The sequence below is a fragment of the Globicephala melas genome, chromosome 14, assembly GCF_963455315.2.
Source record: "Globicephala melas chromosome 14, mGloMel1.2, whole genome shotgun sequence".
Lineage (NCBI taxonomy): Eukaryota > Metazoa > Chordata > Mammalia > Artiodactyla > Delphinidae > Globicephala > Globicephala melas.
Genome location: NC_083327.1, coordinates 58,596,834 through 58,619,873, shown reverse-complemented (window position 1 = coordinate 58,619,873; position 23,040 = coordinate 58,596,834). Strand labels below are relative to the sequence as shown.

Below are 23,040 nucleotides of genomic sequence, written 5' to 3'. Positions count from 1 at the left end.
TCCATGTCCACCATTTTGTTCCCCTCTCTCCACATTCCCTTTCTCTTCCTGGCCAGAGCAACAGCAGTAGCCATGCCCCTGTGCTTGTATAAATGCAGTTCTAAGGATGCGATTCTTAGTTTGCTGAAGTTGATGTCTGCCCAGGGAGCCCTGTGGTGGCTGGTAGTTCATACTCTCAATGCCTCAGTTCTTTAAAGGCTTCACAGGCTCTTTTATTTCTTGCCTTATCCCAAGGTTTCAACATTGCTCTACTCTGATGGTGGTCTGTTGTCATTGACTAAACCTGTAGACTTCAGTCCCCTCTCTGCTTGGGATGAGTCCCTTCTCAAGCAACTCCCTGAACTCCCTGGTAAACAGATCCGGTGGAAGGTTGCTTTCCAGAATTAGTCAAATATGCCCGAATCTTTGGGAGAGCACAGTTTTGATGCATGGTGGCAACTCTGGAAAAGTTATGGGAAAAGGAATGGCAAGAGAAAATAGGAGCAGGAAAAAACAGGCTGAAACGTGACTCGAAGAGAGAGAATTAATATAAGCAGCTTGTGTGGAGCCTCCAAATCCAAAGGAAATAGTACATATTTGTAGTATTCTTCTTACCCATATTTTTTTAATCTGATATCCTCTTATTTTTATATTTTGTATTATTTGTATTTTATAAGCCACCTTAGAACTCTTTTGAAACATGGCAGAATATAAATAAATGAATAAATAAAGAAGGTAATTTGCAGTTGCCACACGGAATCATTAGCATTCTGAAGACAGGAGTGATGTGGGCAAAGGTAGAGACAAAAACACTTTTTGATAAACATGACTAGGGCCAGAACTTGAAAGAGCAGGAAACGAGGATATCAAATTAAAATCTAACTCCCAAATGATGCTTCAACCCTGACCTATTTGCTGATGGCAGAGTGGTTTGGCAGAATTTTGTCCCCTCAAGACCAAACCAAATCAAACAAAAACCAGGCAGAAGGAGGCAAGCCTGAAGGTGCTGACTCCTGCCGTCAGGAACCAGATCTCCCCAGACTCAATGAAAGGGTGAGAGAGATGCGCTAGACGAGGTGAACCGTGTTGCCGGCGGGGTAGAGGCATCGCTGTGTACAATGGTTTCGGAAAATCGACAGCAGCGAATACCGAAATATTAAGCGGTTAACCCTGGACGGGACTTTCTCTTACTTGCCCTCCAGCAAACCCAGCGTTATCCCTTTGATTACTCGGGTCCTCCCCTCCTCGGTTAAGCTAAACTTACCCTCTGTCGGCAATTCCTTATTCTTTCCCCTGGGATCCCCACCCCCTGGTCCCCAAGACGTGCTCACTCTCCCCGCTCCTTTTCCCTCTGCCCCCGACCCCCTTGCCTCGGCTTCCACCTCCTTCTTTCTCCTTCCAGGACGTCCGTCGCTCCGCTCCCCACTGAATCCCACCTCGGGGACCAAAGCAGGGGCGCGGGGTGGCAGATGGATGGGCGGCAAGGGCGGGACGCAGCTGGAATCGGCGGGACCCGGGCCGACGGGCTGGCGGGCCGCCCGGGCCTGGGAGGGAGAGCGGGACGGTCCGGCCCCTCCCGGCGGGCGGGACGGGGGGCGGTGCCCAGCCGCCGGCTCTCGGCCGCCGCTCGGCGTGCGCCCACCGCGTTCCAGGCGGCGGGAACCCAGGTGCCGCCAGGCGGGACGCGCCCGAGGATGTGCCGCTGGCCGCTGCTCCTGCTGTGCGGCCTGCTGCCCGGCGCGGCGGCGGGGGGCTCGGGCCGGCCCTTCCCGCACCGCACCCTCCTCGACTCGGAGGGCAAGTACTGGCTGAGCTGGGGCCCGCGGGGCAGCCGGCTAGCCTTCCGCCTCGAGGTGCGCACCGCCGGCTACGTGGGCTTCGGCTTCTCGCCCACCGGGACCATGGCCGCGGCCGACATCGTCGTGGGCGGCGTGCTCCGCGGGCGGCCCTACCTCCAGGTAAGCGCGTCCCCTCTCGGAGCCGCCCCGCCGCGCCCCGGCCGGTCCCGACCCCGGGCCACCCGGCTTTCCCTCCGTCCGAGACTGGACGCCGTCGCGCCCCGCCGCCCCGCCGCTCCGCCGCCCCTGCCCGGCACCCGTTTGCCTTCGCCGTCCGCTCCTGTAGCCTCCGGCGCCCAGGTTTCACCGCTGAGCACGGTGACCCCCAGCTTTTCGTCTCTGAGCACTTTCCTGTCCCCAGCGCCCCATTTAATACATCCCCCAGGTACACACCTGCCACGCACCCCCCCTTCATCCCTCACAGGAAAGGAGAGGGACCCCAGCTTTGGGGGCCTAACGAGACAGCTCTCAGGGTTGAAGGGACCAGAGAGCCGTAGCATTTGCTGTCTTGCTATCGAGGGTCGGGGATCTCAGAACTTCCCACATCTCGGCTATTCTGAAGCCTCCTGGCTCGCGGGCTGGGTCAGCTACCTTACCCGAGAGATGAATGAAAGGTCCCCAAGAATCTCTAGGAGTTTGCTATTCTGAGAGCCGTTTAGGAAGCCGCAAAACCTCCAAAACCTGGAGTCCCCAGGCAAAACCCCCTATTAAGTGGCAAAACTTTTCACTTACTTTAATAGCAAACAAAATCAATTTGACAGCTACAGTTTTGCTTTGAAAGAGCCCGAGTAGAGTCGTTGCCTGTTCACAGATGTTTTTATGAATAGGAAATTTTTTTTTTTAAATTATGAGATGACCAGAATGATTAGGTAGGTAAGTTTTCTGGACATCTTTGTTCGATCTTGACCGACATTTGGACACTTCTCCACGACGACATAACATCGTGGTAAATATACTGTTGCTTATCAAAGTTCATCCAAAAATGCTGACCATTGCCAAAAGTCTCTTGATGCAGATGAAAACTAGTTGCTCTGGCATTGTGTTAAGGTTTTGATGATGTTAAAATCGATGTGCACGATGGATTTCAAAGAGCATTTCTCAGTAATTTTATTTCTGACTTCTAAGTTTGATTTCCACAACATTCTGCAATTGATTTTGAACGCTAATTTTGGCATTGGCCTTTTAACTCCGGCTAGAAATTAAAAAAAAATGACAGCAATAAAAACTTTAAAACCATTCTGTTGTCTATATTTTCATAAATTAGTCCTTTCCTCCCCAAAATAAGGACAACTCCAAGAAAGTAAAGTTATATGAGGATTACACTCTGTTGAAGTCATTGATGTATAAATTTTCTCCTTCTGGAGCATCTCAGACATTAAATTTGTAAACCAAGAATTTGACCCCAAACACAGGCCTCACTAGCTGAATAACTTAGCTCTCTTCTGATATGAAGTAGACAATACCTTATTTAAACACCTGTTGAGCCACATCTTTTTGTTCGTTTGTCTGTTTGGTTTTTTAGGGTGGGGAGAGTCAAATGCCCCTTAACTATCCTTGCAAGTTTTGTTGAAGGGCGCAAGTCTTACTATAGTGATATCATAAAACAAAGCATGTATACTTTAAAAGATAACTTGATATTGATTTCCCCAGAAGAGTAGCAGTTCTAGAAAGCCCATCCAATTTGATATCAAATGAAAGACTAAGAGTAGAATTGTTTCAACATGCCATAATGGGCACACCACTAACACAGGGTTTGTTAACTACAGTATTTTCACACTGCTGGTGGTTCTTCATAAAGATCACATAAGAATTAATTAAGTGCTCTTTAGATGGGTTTTGAAACATAGAACTTTTCTTAAAGTGATTACTGAACACATATCACTATGAAATAAGCCTTGGAAATGGATCCTTTCCCAATATATTTAATGAGCACGAAGTAGGACTTTCCCCTGTTTTTATTCCTAAGGAGATGAAATCTTTATTTTCGTGTATGAAGGATCACCATTTTCATAGTTGACTGACATCCTTTACTATTCCATGTTTTTAAGCATCCCATTCATTTTAGGACATCTAATATACAATAAGAATTATGCTTATCAGTTAAGGAGAAAGAAAATTTATTAAAAACTTCTTCAATAAAATGAAAGACCCCAGACACTAAAAATAAAAAGAAATGTATCAGTTCCAGCTGGATCATCCAGGCTGGGTGATTCCATTTCCCAACTCTTGAAATTGTATCTTCCCCCTAGAAACTATTGATTTGAGATTCTTCATGCAATGGTGTGATAAGGGTATCCTCAGCAACTATACCAAAAAGTAAATAGGGTTGTTAAACATTGTGTATGTGATTCCACTAGTAGACTGAATTTTGTGTAATTTTACTCCCAATAAGAACAAATTTTGGGGCTTCCCTGGTGGCGCAGTGGTTGAGAGTCCGCCTGCTGATGCAGGGGACACGGGTTCGTGCCCCGGTCCGGGAAGATCCCGCATGCTGCAGAGCGGCTGGGCCCGTGAGCCATGGCCGCTGAGCCTGCGCGTCCGGAGCCTGTGCTCCGCAACGGGAGAGGCCACAACAGTGAGAGGCCCACGTACCGCAAAAAAAAAAAAAAAAGAACAAATTTTGCATGAAACAATACAACAAAAAGCATTGGCTTCTGGGGCACAATGTAGGATGGCATCAGAGTGTATGATAACAACCTAAGTTGACATCCTAGTCACCTCCCCTTGTGGCTATTTTCTATATATTTTATTTCATCCTTTCTTATTTAATTAAAAAAAACTTGACCTTTACATATTTTTTATTCTTTTAGTATTATGACTTTTAATAATGATGATTATTAAACTCAGTTTATTATTAAACTGGTGACCTTAAACTCCTCTTTTCAATAGAATGTTAACTCCTGGATAACTATTTAAGAATAAATCCTAACCAGCCAGGCAGAGAATTGTCGTTGAAACAGATGTCATAAACCCAAACTCATGTAGAGGTCAAGCAGCAAATGTAAGAGTGACAAGTCTTGAGTGGAACAGGCAGGATTGTAATGCAGCAGAGTAGAGGGGAGAGAAGAAACCCAAGTTTTTGCATGTGAATTACTGTTATGTAGAAATGCAAATCGAGTACTGCCAGATCTTCCGTTTGTTTTTGTTTTTTTGAGAGAAGAAACTTTTTTAAAAAATTTATTTATTTAACTTATTTATTCTTGGCTGCGGTCTTCATTGCTGCGCGTGGACTTTCTCTAGTTGCAGTGAGCGGGGGCTGCTCTTCCTTGAGGTACGCAGGCTTCTTATTGTGGTGGCTTTTCTTGTTGCGCAACCCGGGCTCTAGGCGCGCGGGCTTCAGTAGTTGTAGCATGCAGACTCAGTTGTTGTGGCTCACGGGCTCTAGAGCGCAGGCTCAGTAGTTGTGGCGCACGGGCTTAGCTGCTCCGCGGCATGTGGGATCTTCCCGGACCACGGCTTGAACCTGTGTCCCCTGCATTGGCAGGCAGATTCTTAACCCCTGCACCACCAGGGAAGTCCCAAGAGAAGAAAGATTTTTAGTCTGTGTGTGTGTATAAGTAAAACCTTCTGATTGGTAAATAGCAGCCACAATTCAAAGTTGTACAAAGCACCCTGTAGTGCGCACGTACATACACAATTTCAGTTGAGATATATCCCATGGACAGCTTCATCTGGGACCAAGAGGAAAAGAAGCTAAAGTGAATAAAGAATCAACCCAAATTATGAAAATCCAGAAAAGGCAGAGAGGCAGGTCCCATTTCTCTTCAGGCCAGATTTATTCTGTGTCAAGAAACGTCCAGCGGGGACCTTGCCCCTTCTTTTGGTTGTCTGTCATTGTGTAACGAAGCACCCCGTACCACGGTGGCTTATTTTGCTCACAAAGCTGCAATCTGAGCAGGACTTGGTGGTGACAGGTCTTCTTTGCTCCACGTGGTGTCAGCTCCAAGGTGAGTGCTTGAGTCACCTGGAGGCTCTCTCACTGGTTTGTCTGACAGGCAATGGATGCTGGCTATTGGCTGGACCTCCGCCGGTACTGTGTCGGGAACGTGGCCTCTCCATGTAGCTGCCTGGCTTCCTCCCAGCAGAGTGGCTGGGTCCCAAGAGTGAACATCTGGAGAGGCCCAGCTGGAAACTGGATGGCCCTTTATAATTTAGCCATGGAATGACGGACTGTGTCTTCTGCTGTAGTCACAGCCCCACTGGATTGAAGAGAGAATGTAGATGCCACCTCAACCTCATGCTGGGAGGAGGTCACATGGGAGGGGAAGATATTTGTGTGGCCATCTTCGGAAAGTCCACGCAGCCACACCCATCGTCACCAACTTGCCAGTTCCCTTCCACCACCGCTTCTGAGTACCTGTCACCATGTAGTCACCCTCTCTTGACACTGCTCGGTTTGGGAGGCAAGTGCTTACTTTTTCACCTCTTTCCTTACTCCCCCCTTCACACACACACACACACACACACACGCGCGCGTGCGTGACTCACAAGAAGTTAGTGAATGGTTAGCCTCCCAGTCCCCATTCCTCCCACTCCTCCCCCCAGAAAAAGAGTTCTAAACCTCCACAAACCCACATTTTTCAGTGGTTGCCCATCACTAATTCAGGGCTGGACCCAATGAGACTGTCTCCGGAGGGCAGCGCGGCATTTGCTTGTAGAGTCGTGGAGTGAAAAATCAGATTTTGATTTCCTTGCCTCAAGGCAGTATACTGGCTTGGACATCCTTAAAACCACACCCAGAGATGAGGTATTGTGGAAATTTGCCCTGCCCGTTTTGTAACCCTCCGACCCCGTCTGGAGATATTTCTTCAAATGTTGTATAACCAGGTACCATCAAAATGGTAAAGAAAAGAGAGAAACGCGGTTGTGAAGTAGAGCCCGTCCCAGTGTGCCCTGTTGGGTAAGTTGCTCTGGATCGGGTTACACTTGGGGACACATTACCCCTGGGATGCTGCTGAGGTCAGTTTCAGAGACAGTGTGTTTCACAGAACAGCCAGGGCTGGGGGTGGGAAGCGGTCTTTCCTCTTGCCTCGGCTTTGGAAAGCCTCACTATTTTGTCTCAATGAATTAACTCAACTCTCACTTCCCTGATGCACTCAGATTCGTGTCCTTTCCTTGTACTTTGCCCCTTTTTGACACAGAGTGATCCCACCCCGACCCAAGCCACTTAGCAACTGTGAGTCTCCATTTGGGGGAAGTAATCCGGGTTGATGAATGCCTAGCTTGTGTGAGTTGGAGAAGAGGGCAGCATTGTCAGATGTGCCTGTTGAATTTGCACAAAAATGGATTCACTCTTCCTTTGGGGGTGTAAATCGCTGGGGAATGGAGGCTGAAACCTATGTCATCATTTGTTACAGCCTTGCTGGTTGGCCCTCGCTAGGACTGAAACTTTTCTGTGATGAGAAGGAAGTCTTCAGCAGCGGGGTAATTGCTGCAGGGCTGCTCCCTGAGGAAATGTTCGGAAATTATGCTGTGATTTGAAATCACAGAGAACAGTGAGCATTCTTTGTGGTTAAGGATGTGCTCCTTTTAAGTGCACCGGGGCCAACGGCAACAAAGAAATGTTTGGAAAGCAAATTGAAAAGCTGTAAGGGAAAGGCGAAGAGAGTGTGCAACCCTGACACAGCTCAGCTGGGGCTTTGTTAAGAGATATTTATAAATCTTCAAATTATGTCCTCTCCCCCCCCACCATCAATTTCCAGATGATGAAGGGACCTCTCCAAGCTTCATGCTTTGTGCATTAGTAATAAGTACACATGCACCAATGTAAGCTGGAACAGCAACACACCAGGATACTCTTCAGCTGTGTGGTTCTCCCTGGAAGAGCAGATGATTTCATAGCGCCAGCCTGAGGAAAGGGCAGAGTAAGAGCGAAGAGAACAGTGCACCTGAATTGACCATCAAGGTTTAAGACTTCAGGCAACCAACAGCCTATTTCTGGATTCTTGGAAGGAGAGGCAAGAATCCACTTCAAAGAAAGTGAACGGTGGTTTATTAATTCATCATTTGTAATAGAGCCTTATTAAAATAAAGTTGCTGGCAAAAGGAATGAATTCATTATATATCATGTTTCTGGAAATGTTTGATCCATATGTAAAAACAAAAAACAAAAAACACCTCTGTCTATGGATGCCTCACAATGCTGCTTATTGTAACTTTTTTTTCTTTCTTTTATTTTATTTTATTTTTTTTTGGCAGTACGCGGGCCTCTCCCGTTGCGGAGCACAGGCTCCGGACGCGCAAGCTCAGCGGCCATGGCTCACGGGCCCAGCCGCTCCGCGGCACGTGGGTTCTTCCCGGACCGGGACACGAATCCGTGTCCCCTGCATCGGCAGGCGGACTCTCAACCACTGCGCCACAGGGGAAGCCCTGCTTATTGTAACTTTTAAAAAATAATTAGTACAGAACTTTTTTTTTGTGGTAAATATTTTTTGTTTATTGAAGTATAGTTGATTTACAATATTGTGTTAGTTTCAGGTGTAAAGGGATGCAGTTATATATACATTCTTTTTTTATATTCTTTTCCATTATGGTTTATCACAGGATATTGAATATGGTTCCCTGTGCTCTACAGTAGGACCTTGTTGTTTATCCATCCTGTCTATAATGGTTTACACCTGCTGACCCCAGCCTCCCACTCCATCCCTCCCTGCAACCCCCCCCACCTTGGCAACCATAAGTCTGTTCTCTGTGTCCATGAGTCTGTTTCTGTTTTGTAGGTAAGTTCGTTTGTGTCATATTTTAGATGCCACATAAAAGTGGTATCATATGGTATTTGTCTTTGTCTGACTTACTTTACTTTGTATGATAATCTCTGGGTTCATCCATGTTGCTGCAGATGGCATTATTTCATTCATTTTTAAGGCCGAGTAATATTCCATTGTATCTGTATATACCACATTTTCTTTATCCATTCATCTGTCAATGGATATTTAGGTTGCTTCCATGTCTTGGCTATTGTAAATGGTGCTGCTATGAACACAGGGGCGCATGTATCTTTTCAAATTATAGTTTTGTCCGGGTATATGCTCAGGAGTGGGATTGCTGGATCATATGGTAGTTCTATTTTTAGTTGTTTAAGGATCCTCCGTACTGTTCTCCATAATGGCTGCACCAACTTACATCCCCACCAACAGTGTAGGAGGGTTCCCTTTTCTCCACACCCTCTCCAGCATGTTATTTGTAGACGTTTTAACGATGGCCATTCTGACGGGTGTGAGGTGGTAGCTCATGGTAGTTTTGATTTGCATTTCTCTAGGAATTAGTGACGTTGAGCATCTTTTCACGTGCCTGTTGGCCATCTGTATGTCTTCTTTGGAGAAATGTCTATTTAGGTCTTCTGCCCATTTTTTGATTGGGATGTTTGTTTTGTTGTTGGTGGCAGTATGATTAAAAATTGAGCTGTAACCCAAGTGAACTCTTTGGGGTCCTCAAAAAAATGTTCAGATTGTACAGGGGTCCCGAGATGGAAATGCTGGCATGTCACTGGTGTCTGTCAGTCAGGCAAGGGATGCGTGATGAGCCGAGTGGCTCATCCAGTGAAAGTGCCCCACGCACAGTTCAGTTCAACCTCTTTTTCCCCTATTGTTATTTTTTTCCTTTGTGTGGGTTCCCGGGAGTGGAGTTTCCAGATTAAGAAGCAAAAAGGCTTTGGAAGCTCCCCACTCCAACTTATAATTACATATTTAAACATTTTTAAATTTTATTTTAATTTTTTTCTGGCCATGCTGCAGAGCTTATGGGATCTTAGTTCCCCAATCGGGGATTGAACCCGGGCCCTCAGCAGTGAAAGAACCGAGTCCTAACCACTGGACCGCCAGGGAATTCCCTAAACATTTTTTTTTAAACTGTGGTAAATTATATGTAACATAAAATTTACTGTCTTAACCATTTTTAATCGTATCTTCCCAAACTGAAACTCTGTCCCCATTAACCACTCAGCCCCCCATCCCCCTCCCCAGCCCCAGGCAACCACGAACCCATGCTCTGTGTCTGTGGATCTGCCAGTTCTGGACGTTTCCCATCAATGGGATCACACACTCTGTGTCTGGCTTCTCTCACTGAGCATCGTGTTCTCAGGGTCCATCTATGTGGTAGCAAGGGTCAGGGCTTCACCCTTTTCGTGGATGAGGGACGTCCCCGTGTGTGGAGGGACATGGTGTGTTTCTCCATCATCTGGTGATGGACACTAAGGCTGTTTCCACCTTCTGTGCTGCTGTGCACACACACGTACAGGTTCGCTTTGGAAGTTTGTAGGTTTGTGTTGCTAAGCCCCTTCCCCTGGCTGGTCCCCACTGGCATGCTCTTCAGCAAAACTGCCTCATCGATCCCAGGTCCCGAGGATGATCGTGTTGCTGAACGAGCGGGAAGGGCTGCATGTGTTTGGGTTCCTGTAGGTTCTTTCCCTTCTGCTCCCGCTGACCACTTACTCTTCCAGGGCCACGGCGGTGAAGACTAGGTCCTCGGCGGGTGCCCCCCGCACGTCTTCCAGGATCTGCTCCACCGTGGGGGGCGCCAGGCGGGTGGGCAGCACCACGCGCTTCTTGGCCTTGGGGCCCATCCCTGGCGGCAAGACTTCAGCCACAACCGCGGCCCAGTGGCCACTAGTACAGAACTTTTAAACACAGAATATTTCTCCAGGAAACCTCGTCCCAATCTATGTCTTTTTAACTTGTTAAATTTTAAAATAGACTGGGAAAAAAAAGCTTCACATTAGGACAACATACAGCACACACATAAGCAGAGAATTCTACAAAAATAAAAATAACTTCAAATATATCACTTTTTGTTAACTGTAAAAATGGGATTATATATGGGCGCTGTGCAAATAATGTATAGACCAAATTTAATTTCCTACTGAGGTCTTTTGTCGTCATCGAATGTAGCCAAAAATTATGAGAAAATCTTTAAACAATGTTTGCTTTTACAAGTTAAATGTTGATGTTTTGGGCATTTACTTGCTGCTCGTAAGAGCTCAGAGTTCAGTTGATTCCCCTTAAACTTCCTAAACCACCCCCGCCCCAATTTTACGGTTAAGAAACTAGGCCTTAGGTACCTATTAAACGACTTGTTGGAGGCCATACAGATCAGTAGCCTGGATTCATTTCCTCTCAGTCCTGGTTTGGTGGTCTTTCTTCTCCTACAAGCAACTGGTAGCTTACATAAAAACATATTAACAGTTTTCTTCCTCAATAGTGAAAAACATGTTAATAAAATGCATTTTTAAGAAGTGATAAAATCATAGTATCTCTCTCACTACTTTTGTTGTACTATGAATGTCATAGATATACATTTCTATGATGTGATTTTTCATTCATGGAGTTCTTGGGTTGTTTTTCGGCTGTGTAGGGTCTCAGTTGCGGCATGCGGAGTCTTCGTTGAGGTGTGTGGGATCTTTCGTTGTGGTAGCGGGCTTCTCTCTAGTTGTGACGTGCGGGTTTTCTCTTCTCTAGTTGTGGCGCACAGGCTCCAGGGTGCGTGGGCTCTGTAGTTGGTGGCACGTGGGCTCTGGTTGAGGTGCACGGGCTTAGTTGGCCCGCAGCGTGTGGGATATTAGTTCCCTGACCAGGGATGGAGCCCTTGTCCCCTGCACTGGAAGGCGGATTCTTTACCACTGGACCACCAGGGAAGTCCCTCGTGGAGTTCTTAATATATGCCATACCTTATGATAAGTCCTTAAAGTGTGTTATCTCATGTAATTCTCACAATAGCCCTATAAGGTCAATATCTTATTTCTCCCATTTTGTAGATGTATAAGCCTGAGGCTCCAGGCCACACAGCATGAGAATCATTTGGGACTTGCATATGACTGTTTTAGTAAAGTACTCACTGATAGGCAGAGAATGTTAGAATGTTCATTCGTTCACTTGACCAATATTTATGGAAGGTTTATTGAACAGTTCTAGATGCTGGGGATATAGCATTTAGTGGGAGGAAATCAGTGGTATCAGGGGGTTCACATTTTGATGGGGGATAAACAAGCAACAAAAATATCAGAAAGTGGTAACTGCTGTGCAGAGAATTAAAATAGGGTGATGTGATAAGGAACAACAGTGTGGCTGTTTTAGACTGGGATGCTTAGAATCAAAACACGAAGGAAAACAAATATCCCAAGTTTAAAGGTTGTCTTTCAAGATTAACCATAGTGTTTACAATTCAAAATATCATATACTATGAAGAAGATTATCTGGCATGGGCATCAAAGGACTCAGTAGACCTTGAATATAGGAGACTGCCTACCTGGAGGAAATATAATTAACGTGTCTGAACCGCATGAGCTCTCTTTTCCATTTCTGTGGCATTGTCACACAGATGTTTAGTAAGCTCAACTAGAGTCTTTCAGGCTTTGATCTAGAGACTCGGTGATTTTATTTTATTTTATTATTTTTTTTTGCGGTACGCGGGCCTCTCACTGCCGTGGCCTCTCCCGTTGCGGAGCACAGGCTCCGGACGCGCAGACTCAGCGGCCATGGCTCACGGGCCCAGCCGCTCCGCGGCATGTGGGATCTTCCCGGACCAGGGCACGAACCCGTGTCCCCTGCATCGGCAGGCGGACTCTCAACCACTGCGTCACCAGGGAAGCCCAGACTCAGTGATTTTATAGGAGTTTCTTTCTTAATACCAGGTATGAATGTTTTTCTCTTATACTCTGTGTTCTTTCTCGTCTTCAATAATACGAGAGAGCTAAAGGACTTTGAGAAGCTAGAGCAACAAAACCACACGCGTCTGGGGAAGATTTCCATCTTTCAGGCAATTTTTAGACTAAAACTTGGAAGTCTCAGTTTCTTAGATACAACTAAATTGCTACCATTTTTCCCCCTGCAAACTTCGTGCACAGAAACCCACTCATACAAGGAAGTTCTTGGTAGATGAAACCATGTAGAAGCAAGGCCTCTGGTACTTTGGACATCCAGATCCCTTTGGGCAGGGCCAAGTTGGATCTGTGCTACGGTGGACTGGAATCCAGTGGTGAGCAGGCAGAGCTAATGGAAGACTGAGAACTGGGAAAGACACTTCCTTCATCAGAAATTCCCAAATTTGCGCATTAGAATCACCAGGGCATCTTTTAAAACTTTCACCATCCAGGCAACCCCCATCCCTCCTAATACCCATTAAATCACAATCTCTGTGGGGTGGTGGACACAGGCATTAATATATTTTAAAGTTTCTTAATTGACTCTGTGAAGGCAATTCTGAAATGTGCAGACGAGTTCGGGAACTACTGACCTTATGTGGTTAGGCTCTTTGATCAGAATCGGGTGACCCCTGTGTGGTCCACCTATAGAAGCTTGGAAGGTTCCAGGCACCGGGCATGGGGACGCATAGCAGGATTCTGGACAAAGCAATTCAGAGTGACCACTTGATGTTTGAAGCAAGGGCAAACATATGCTTAGATAGTTAAGATGATTTTGTAAAGTAGAAAAATAAAGTGGGTTTTTCTAGAATTGAAACACTTCTGAAATGTTCAACAGATTTGGTGATACTCCTAAGTATTTTCTCGAAAGTACATGCTGAAACGAGAGCAGCAATGGAAGAACTGTGGGTAGTGGTGTATTTTAAAACATGCTGAGCCAGAAATCTCCCTCCTCCTCATAGCCCTCTACCATTCCTACACACCTTTTGTCAGTCGGTACTAGCTGCTGTATTTCTAAGCAACAGGAATATCTGCCCACGCAGAGTCTAAAATTCATAAGTTATATATGGCCACAGGGCATTAAAGGAATATTAATAAATGAAAGTCTTAGATAATTTCTCAGCCTGTTCAAGAGGCGTGTTCTGCTCTAAAATCTTTTTTTAGAATTACCAGTGACAAAATGGACTCCCTTTGTATTTGGAAAAATTCTGAAGTGTCTTTCTAGTTACGTAAATAGATCTTCTTTTCCTTCCCTCCTTCATTTTCCAAGGTTGCTAATAAGAAGTGAAATGCCCTAAAGCTATAGTTGCAGTAGGGAGAGGAGGAGAAGAAGCAGGAGTGGTGGATGATTCGTGTTTTATTAGGGTGGGGATGCAACGTTTACAGGTGGATGAGAATGGCCGTGCTGCCGCAGGCTTCCTGAGGGACCAGGAAAGAGTCCATGTGCCTGGCGGGTCCTCAAGAAATACCTGCTGAGCAGCTAAAAGCAGGAAGCCCTGCTCTGAATCCCAGCACTGCTCGCTACTTACTCCTTGTGTGGCCCTTGGCAAACTCCTTAACATCTCTAAAGTGACAGTTCCCTTTATGAAGAAGGGAATTATATCTAACGCATGGGGCTTTTGTGAGGATTAAATGAAATAGGCATGTAAAGCTCTTAGCAGAGTATGTGGCACATTAAAAGTACTCAATAAATACAAGGTATTATTATAATGAGTCGCTCAGTGAAATATCAGAATTGTCAGATGATTACATGGAGAGAAACGTCCCAGATTTTCAACTTGGGGAAAAATGTCTACTGAAGGAGTAGATGGGGGAGATTCATAGTAATTTTTTTTTTTTTTTGTGGTACACGGGCTTCTCACTGTTGTGGCCTCTCCCGTTGCGGAGCACAGGCTCCGGACGCGCAGGCTCAGCGGCCATGGCTCACGGGCCCAGCTGCTCCGCGGCATGTGGGATCTTCCTGGACAGGGGCACAAACCCGTGTCCCCTGCATCGGCAGGCGGACTCTCAACCACTGTGCCACCAGGGAAGCCCGATAGTAATTTTTGAGGAAATTCAAGGACAAACTTTAAGCAACTGGTTTGTGAATGCTTGGCCCTAAGCAATTGGTTTGTGACTAGAGGTCAGCATGGTTTCAATAAACACAAGTTATACTCACAAGACTGCATTTGCTTTTGCATTTGGTTTGCTGAACCAACCTGTAGTTGTGGTAATAAATCAATGGTGTGTCTGAATGATTCTAAAGTAATTGGCAGGTCTCTTAGGATGTCACAACATGTTGATAACAGACTGCCTACATTAGTCCACAGAATAAGGACTCAAAAGATAGTGATATATGGGGAGGGGGAAGGGTGAGCTGTGACAGGGCGAGAGAGAGGCATGGACATATATACACTACCAAACGTAAGGTAGATAGCTAGTGGGAAGCAGCCGCATGACACAGGGATATCGGCTTGGTGCTTTGTAACCTCCTGGAGGGGTGGGATAGGGAGGGTGGGAGGGAGGGAGACGCAAGAGGGAAGAGATATGGGAACATATATATATGTATAACTGATTCACTTTGTTATAAAGCAGAAATTAACACACCATTGTAAAGTAATTATACCCCAATAAAGATGTTTAAAAAATTAATTTAAAAATTCAACTACAAAAAAAAAAGAAAAAGACAGACCTACTAGAGAATGGACTTGAGGATATGGGGAGGGGGAAGGGTAAGCTGTGACAAATCGAGAGAGAGGCATGGAAATATATACACTACCAAACATAGGGTAGATAGGTAGTGGGAAGCAGCCGCATGGCACAGGGATATCGGCTCGGTGCTTTGTGACCGCCTGGAGGGGTGGGATAGGGAGGGTGGGAGGGAAGGAGACGCAAGAGGGAAGAGATATGGGAACATATGTATATGTATAACTGATTCACTTTGTTATAAAGCAGAAACTAACACACCATTGTAAAGCAATTATGCTCCAATAAACTTGTAAAAAATAAAAGGATAGTGGTATATTAAAATAACGGAAGGAAACTAAAAGTTAAAAATTCACTGAGAATACAAATAAAGTTAAACGCTTGGTTTAAAGATTAGTTGTGTATGTACAAAATGTGTAAAATTGGACTTAATTGGAATTCATATGAAAAAGGTCTAAATACTAGTTCTTCTTAAGCTCAAAAGATGTGCTTGTTGAACACAAATATGCAATATTAGCCTATAAACTCTACGTTTACATCAAGGGAAGTAATACTGACATTGTAATCTGTACTAGGCTAACCGTAACAGAAGATACCTTCTTGAATAACTTCTTTAAAGGATGTGTGGGTGAACTGGATCATTCTAAAGGAGAATTCCAAGGATGATTGAAATCTCTGGAAATTGGGGTACTTGAGTAATGGGAGACCACTGGCAATGTTTGCTTGGAAAAAGAACAATTAGAAAAGACATGATCATTGCCCGTGAAATAGTGGACAGTCTTCCTCAAGAAATATGGATTAGATGCTACCTATTAGGTTCCAGAAGGAAGAAAAAAGACCCAATTAGTATACTCTATTTTAGGTTAGTGTAAGAAATACATTTCTGACCATCAGAGGTGTTAAAATTGAATGAGTTGCCTTGTGAGATTGTAAACTCATGAGCTTTGTCACTGGAGATATTGAATACTGTGTGATCCTCTCTTAAAAACATTTTTGAGAGAAATCCTCTCGATAGGAGCTAGGCTTAGGTATCCTTCAGGCTGTCTTCCAACTTGAGTGTGATGCTGAAAAGAAATTTACTCCACAATCTTGCTTTTAGGTTATTCTAGAAATTAACAGAAGGGAAGACATTAGCAACTATGAAACTGTCTATGTTGTTTTTTAACCTGCCTCAAGAAGGTCTGCTGTCTCTGCGGATAGCTATGCATTGAATCTTTATATTAGTTGTGAGAGTATTTCATTTCTTTCCCTACTATATATTTCAGTATATTTGAATTATATTAGTGAATATATGTTAATCATATATAGTGAATATGTATTAGTTTTGAAATGTCTTATGACTTGTATATACTCAAAAGAATTTGGAGGGCTTCAGGAGCCTTTATATTCAAGGCTGAATAAAAGTTGGTAAGTTTCGGAAGCTTGGTTGATGCATTTTTTTGATCTAAGAGCAGTCTACATATTCTCTGCCTCCTGACCTTCTCACCTGGATGTCTAGGTAGCATCTTAAATCTGTTTCTTCCCCAGCCTTCCCCATCTCAGTAAACGGCACCTCTGGGTACCTCCGGTCAAAAATTAGGGGTCATCCTTGTTTCTTCTCCTTCCTTCTTCCCACATATAAAACCCACCTCTTCAGATTCTATTGACTCTTCCTCCAAACTAAATCTAAAACCTGCCCACATCCCTTCAGTTTTACTACTACCACTCAAGCTTGAACCCCTGGGACCACTGTGTGACTCCTGTCTTCTGATCATGGCTCTTCGTTTTTCTTCTTTTCATTCTCCACACGGTAGCCACAGTAATACACACACACACACACACACACACACACACACGTATATATATATTTTCATATCAATCAGAATATGTCTCTTTCTGCTTCAAGCTCAAATAACTTCTATATAAGTTTAGTATTAAATCTGAACTCCCTATACTGACCCATAAGGCGTTCACAGCATCTGGGGCCTCATGTGATCTCTGTTGACCTCATTTTTCTGTTCCGGGCACTACAGTTCAGTCACCCTGGTTTTTATTTGCTTCACCAAACTGGATAAACCTCGCCTTGCCCCCTTCTAGGTCCTTTCCAATAGCTGCCCTCTCTTCCTGGACCTACTTCCTCCTCACTTTCCATGGCTGGCTCCTAGCTGTAGATTATTTCTCAAAGTAAGTTTGTGTCTCAGTGGTGACTTTTCTGATCCCTCAACCCAAAGGCTTTCGAATCTGTGTCTAGAATCTCTGTTTTATTTTCCTATAAGCACTTATCAAAATATTTTTGGTTATATTGTTATTTAAGTTTAAAAAATTGTCTGCTTATCCTGCAACTCCACTATCAGTTTGATTATAATAAGGACTTTGTCTTATACTGTCTGTACTGTACAATCGTGTGCTCTCAGCCCTACATCAGGGATGAGGAATAGTAATGCACTGAAATATGTGTTGGAAAAAGGAGAGGAAGAAGGAAGGGAGGAAGGGACAGAGGAGGGAAGGCAGGAAGGAAGGGGCCTTCTCTTCAAAATTTATTCCTTTCATAAACTGGTCATGGAAAATTAAGAGAAGTCATCTAAATTTTTTAAAAAATTAAAGTGATGGAATACGGTGAAAGTAAAGTAACATCTTATGTCAATGGTAAGATTTGGAATTGTTTTTTCCATTGAAGCCTATTGTTAGAGATCGAGTCAAAGTTTTCATTTTACACTTTATCTGATAATTCTGTAATTATCGCAAAGTCTTAAATGACCTATATGAAAACTAAAATGAGATGATTGGCTGTGGGAGAAAATTCAGGATGTGTATTTCCAGAAGGTGGCACTTAAAGGACAGATTGCTCAGGTGGGCCCCCCATGGAACGCAAGCCAATAGGGCGCACATTTAGGCGTTCTGGCAGCATTTAACAGATCCCTTCTCAGAGCTAGAGAGTTTCAGTTTTATCTGAAGTGGTTTCTGGAAGGCAAGCCCCTTCTGTTTTGACATTCCTCTCAAATTTCCAAGATTAGCGAAGAAATAACATTAAAATCAGCTTATACTGAAATCTGAAGATTATGTTTATATAGTTTGTTTATACGGTTTTATGGTTTTTTAGGATCAAGGATTCTCTTGAACACAAAAATATCTATTATTATACTATCGATATTATTAAACTACCATAACACTTATTATAGAAATGGATATTACAAACAGGAATGTTGGAAGTAACAAGGCTTTTGTGATTTAGAAAAAGAAAAACTACAAGCACCTGTTGAAGAAAATGATGACGGATGGTAACATTTTTCTCAAGGGTCCCTCTGCAGCTGTGCTTACATTCAGTTCCCCAAGCTGAACCGGGGTTTATTCATATCTTTTATTACACCCATAAAGAGTTTTCACTTCATCCTGTTTAACACAGCACCGGTCAAAGCTCTTTTCTGTTAACAGAGATTTTATTCAAGAGAGGAAAAAAAAGACTGACAATGAGTGAGAACCAGTTTCACATCTGTGTAATCATGTTTTTTAACGAGAGGTCGTAGCAATCTTGTGGATTATCAAAGCTAGTGTTTTTGGTTTGTTATCTTAGTCTGAAGGTGGCAGTCCGTACTCTGGCTACCATGCGAAATGCTAATGCCAACTTCTGCTGATGCTGTCTTTACTATTGCCACACAGCGTTTTGAAACCTCAGTAATACACTTTATCATTTATTTCAAAGCATAACATGTTCAAAAGGAAAAATATCCTGTGAGAATATGCTTCAGAAGTAATATTTTATTTATTTTGAATTTTATTTAGTTATTTATTTATTTATACAGCAGGTTCTTATTAGTTATCCATTTTATACACATCAGTGTATACATGTCAATCCCAATCTCCCGGTTCATCCCACCACCACCACCACTCCAACTTTCCCCCTGGTGTCCATCATTTGTTCTCTACATCTGTGTCTCTATTTCTGCTTTGCAAACTGGTTCATCTAGAAGTATTATTTTTATGACACAACTGCAGGTTAATTTTATTACCAGAGTCTAATTATCAACTCAGTTTTCAAAGGTAAAAGCTAATATTTTATCTTTAAAAAGTATAAACAAGGTTAATACACGATTAATATAATAATCTGCAATAAAAACAAAAAATAATACCTCAATGACAATTCATGTTGAAGCTGATATTTATGCAGATATTTGAGTTAGAATATGATTGAAATCCACATAAAGCCATTTATCTAGGGAAATGTTACTTCACATTTCACTTCATAGAACATTAAAAATGAATAAGTACAAAGAAGAATGACTTCTGCATACCAGCTTTTATATTTACACAATTAAAACATCTACATATTTTTATTCTTAAATACTTACAAAATCTCTATAGGATCATGATTCTCTGAATCCTCCTCAACCCTCTTGCCCTCATAAAGTCAATTTTTAATGATACTTAATCGGAACCTACTTTTATTTATCAGCATTTTATGTTACATTTATAATTTATAAATATATTTAATACATATACAATGAGATTTTTATAATGGCTGTTATTTTTATAATGAGACCATGACAATGAGAGTACACTGTGATCAATATTTCTATTTTTATTTTTTTTATTTATTTTTATTTATTTATTTATTTTTTTTTGGCGGTACGCGGGCCTCTCACTGTTGTGGCCTCTCCCGTTGCGGAGCACAGGCTCCGGACACGCAGGCTCAGCGGTCATGGCTCACGGGCCCAGCCGCTCCGCGGCATGTGGGATCTTCCCGGACCGGGGCACGAACCCGTGTCCCCTGCATCGGCAGGCGGACTCTCAACCACTGCGCCACCAGGGAAGCCCTCTATTTTTATTTTATAAGTCCTGGAATATCAAACACTACAGCAAGGTGGCTGAGGAATGGCCTTCACCACGGATGTACAGTGAAGCTGCATCTGGCCCCACTTGCTAAATGGGATGTGGAGTGGGAGAGAGGGGCACCATTTTGTTCGAATTCTAAAGGTGAAAATCTGATAGTAAAACTGATCTGGAAAATTTCCTTAAATAGCCCATAAGTACTATACTGTATGGTTTTGTGAATATAAATTTCTAGGTGATGTTATCAGTATTCAAATTCTTAATTGGTCAATGTTTTGCTGTTAATTTCATTCTCCATTTTTTTTCCCCTAGAAGATGATAGTAACAAAATAAGTATTCCATTTAATTATCCCCTTGTATAACATTTATCTCTTTGTCAGACTGTCAGGAAACCCTTAAACTCGCTAAATATACTTTTTTTTGGTTTGGCCAATCCGCAGGATAAATTCTCAAGATTGTTCTCTGAGTGACTCGCTTTATTTTCCTCCTTCCTTCTTCCTTTTTTCCTCCCTCCCGTCTCTCCTTCCTCCCAGGGAGAATAATTGAATGATAAGAAATTTGAGACCCAGATTTTTTTTGCCTTTTTCTCTCCTCTTGCCTCATTTAATTGTGCTTTTAAGGTTTGCCAATATGCCATTTCTTACGGTATAATATTGACACCATCAGTCCTGTGTTTGATTATAGTTCATGTATCTTCTTAATACAGGCTGAAGGAAGAAAGTAGGTGCTACTGCGGGATATTTTGCTCCCAACAAGTTAAACTGTTCCTTTACCACAAAGATGTGACTATCGGAGGATAGGTTATGGGTCCTTATCTTTTAGTTTCAAGATTATCCCCGCATTTAGATTTAGCAAAAGGAAAGGCAGGATTCTTCTTCCAAAATTGCACATATTTAATGAGGCTCTGAATATGCAAGTCCCTCCATTAGGCACTGAGGATATAAATTAACATCAGAAAACATTCTAAAATAGGGTTTCCCTTTCTCAGATATGTTTTTTAAAAAAATTTCTTTAAAGTAGGTAGGGAATACCATCCTAGTGTTAAAGGATTTCAGAGAGCTGTGGCATGTATAAACTCTTTTTCTAAATGTTGATGTCAGTTTCGAAAGATTCATGTCCATTTAGGGGCTAAAAGGTCATAACAGCGTTCCCAAATTTCAGTGCCAGATGTGTCTGCATCACACGTCATGCAGACCCAAACTCATTCTAGCATCTGGTTAAACACCTTCCACACCAGGTCTTAACCATATGTAAATATAATTGAGAGCAAATGGGAAAATAATCTATTTTTCCCTTTTTTTGTTCCATTTACAATGTAAACAACTTTTCTAAAGGTATAAATTTATAACTGGATTAACAGGACTTGCTATTTCTAGGCAATTACCACTGGTTGAGAAGATAATGTTGTGTGTAGAATATATTGCAGGCAACACGGGAATGGAAATAGAGGAATAATAATTCAGAGAGGGAATGATCACTTCCAGTTGGAATGCTCAAAGAAAACTTCGTAGAGGAGAGAGAATCATGAGTCTTGGAGAGAAGGAAGCATTTTAGTGGAGTTGTTTCAGTGGGTGGAGGTAGTGGAGTGGATATCTCAGTGGGGTGAAGAGAGTGGGGGATAAAGAGGAAGAATGAACAAAAGCAAAGGGCTTGAAGAAGATAGATTATTTGAGGGGAATAATAAATAGATAATAGAGATCATGTGGTGAGATTTTTTTTTTAAGTCTTTATTGAATTTGTTACAATATATCTTCTGTTTTTATGTTTTTGGTTTTTTGGCCACAAGGCATATGGGATCCTAGCTCCCCAACCAGGGATCGAACCTGCATCCCCTGCATTGGAAGGTGAGGTCTTAACCACTGGACCACCAGGGAAGTCCCATGTGATGAGATTAATGATAGACACTCTGGAAAACCAGGTTAGGCTAAATTCTAGAGAAACTTGAATCTAAATTATAGAACTTTTCACTCTATACTGTTGAATAAAATGTAATGACACGTTGAGAGTGATTTTCAAGGAAGACCTTGACAAAAGTATGAGATGATAGAATCTGAACTGAGATAGGAGAAGCTGAATGGAGCAGAAGTAAAAGCTGGTTATTTTTTTAAAGGAGGAACTGATAGGAGCAGAGATTATCTGTGGAGGTGTGAGTAGTAAATGAAGAAGTTAATAAAACTGTGGTTTTGAATTTGGATGGTTGGGAGAATAGCAGTACCAGGAAATAAAAATCCTTATAGATAAAGGGTGAATACAATTTTGGATACATTGCACGTGAAAAGACGGTAAGACTTCCAAGTGAGGGTATCCAATGGACTTTTTGGGTATGTAATCCTGAATAAAGGTGATGATGGGAAACTCCTGGAGTAGATGAGATTCCCAAAGGATGAAAGATGAAGACAGTGTAGTATAATGTCAAGGACAGAAGTTCCATGACTGTAATTAGGGAATGGGAATAACAGACAAACTGTTACAGGCGGACAACCAACGATGGAACCTTCTGGAAGTGGGGAGTAGGGCCATCCTTGCCTTATTTCCAGGACTTACTTGTTCCCAAACTTAGTGGGGAAGAATTCAGCCTTTCATTGTTAAGTGTAATATTAGCTATAGGTTTTTATAGATTCCTTTTATAAGGTTAAGGAAGTACCTTCTGTTGCTAGTTTACTGACAGATTTTGCCATGAATAAATGTTTTAAATGGATTTTTTGAGATGATTGTATGATTTTTTTCCTTTTTAGACTTTAGTATAATGAATTGCATTGATTGATTTTCTAAATCAACTGTGCATGGTCATAATATCTTTATTTCTTTTTTTTTTTTAACATTATTGGGTTCTATTTGCTACTACGTATTTTTAAGAAAATTTGCAGTTAGGCCCATGAGAGATATTGATCTTTTTTGTAGTGTCTTTGATTTTGGTATCAGATTAATGCTGGCATCAAAAAATGAGTTAGGAAGTATTCCCTCCTCTTTTATCTTCTGGAAGTTTGTGAAGAATTGATATTACCTCTTCCTTAAATATTTGGTGAAATTCCAAGTGAAAACACTTTGACTTAGAATTTTCTTTGTAGGAAGATTTTTACCCATAGGGAGACTATAGGG

General features: G+C 42.7%; 1 protein-coding gene across 1 annotated transcript in view; it reads left to right on the top strand.

Moving 5' to 3' along the window:
* The first annotated feature begins 1,614 nt into the window (after positions 1–1,614).
* Positions 1,615–23,040, top strand: part of MOXD1 (monooxygenase DBH like 1) — an 82,753-nt gene continuing 61,327 nt past the window's right edge. The window contains exon 1 of the mRNA XM_030853431.2: positions 1,615–1,937. Within this exon, the coding sequence (XP_030709291.1) occupies positions 1,674–1,937 (264 nt within the window). The 5' untranslated portion in view covers positions 1,615–1,673. The remainder of the gene's footprint in view (positions 1,938–23,040) is intronic.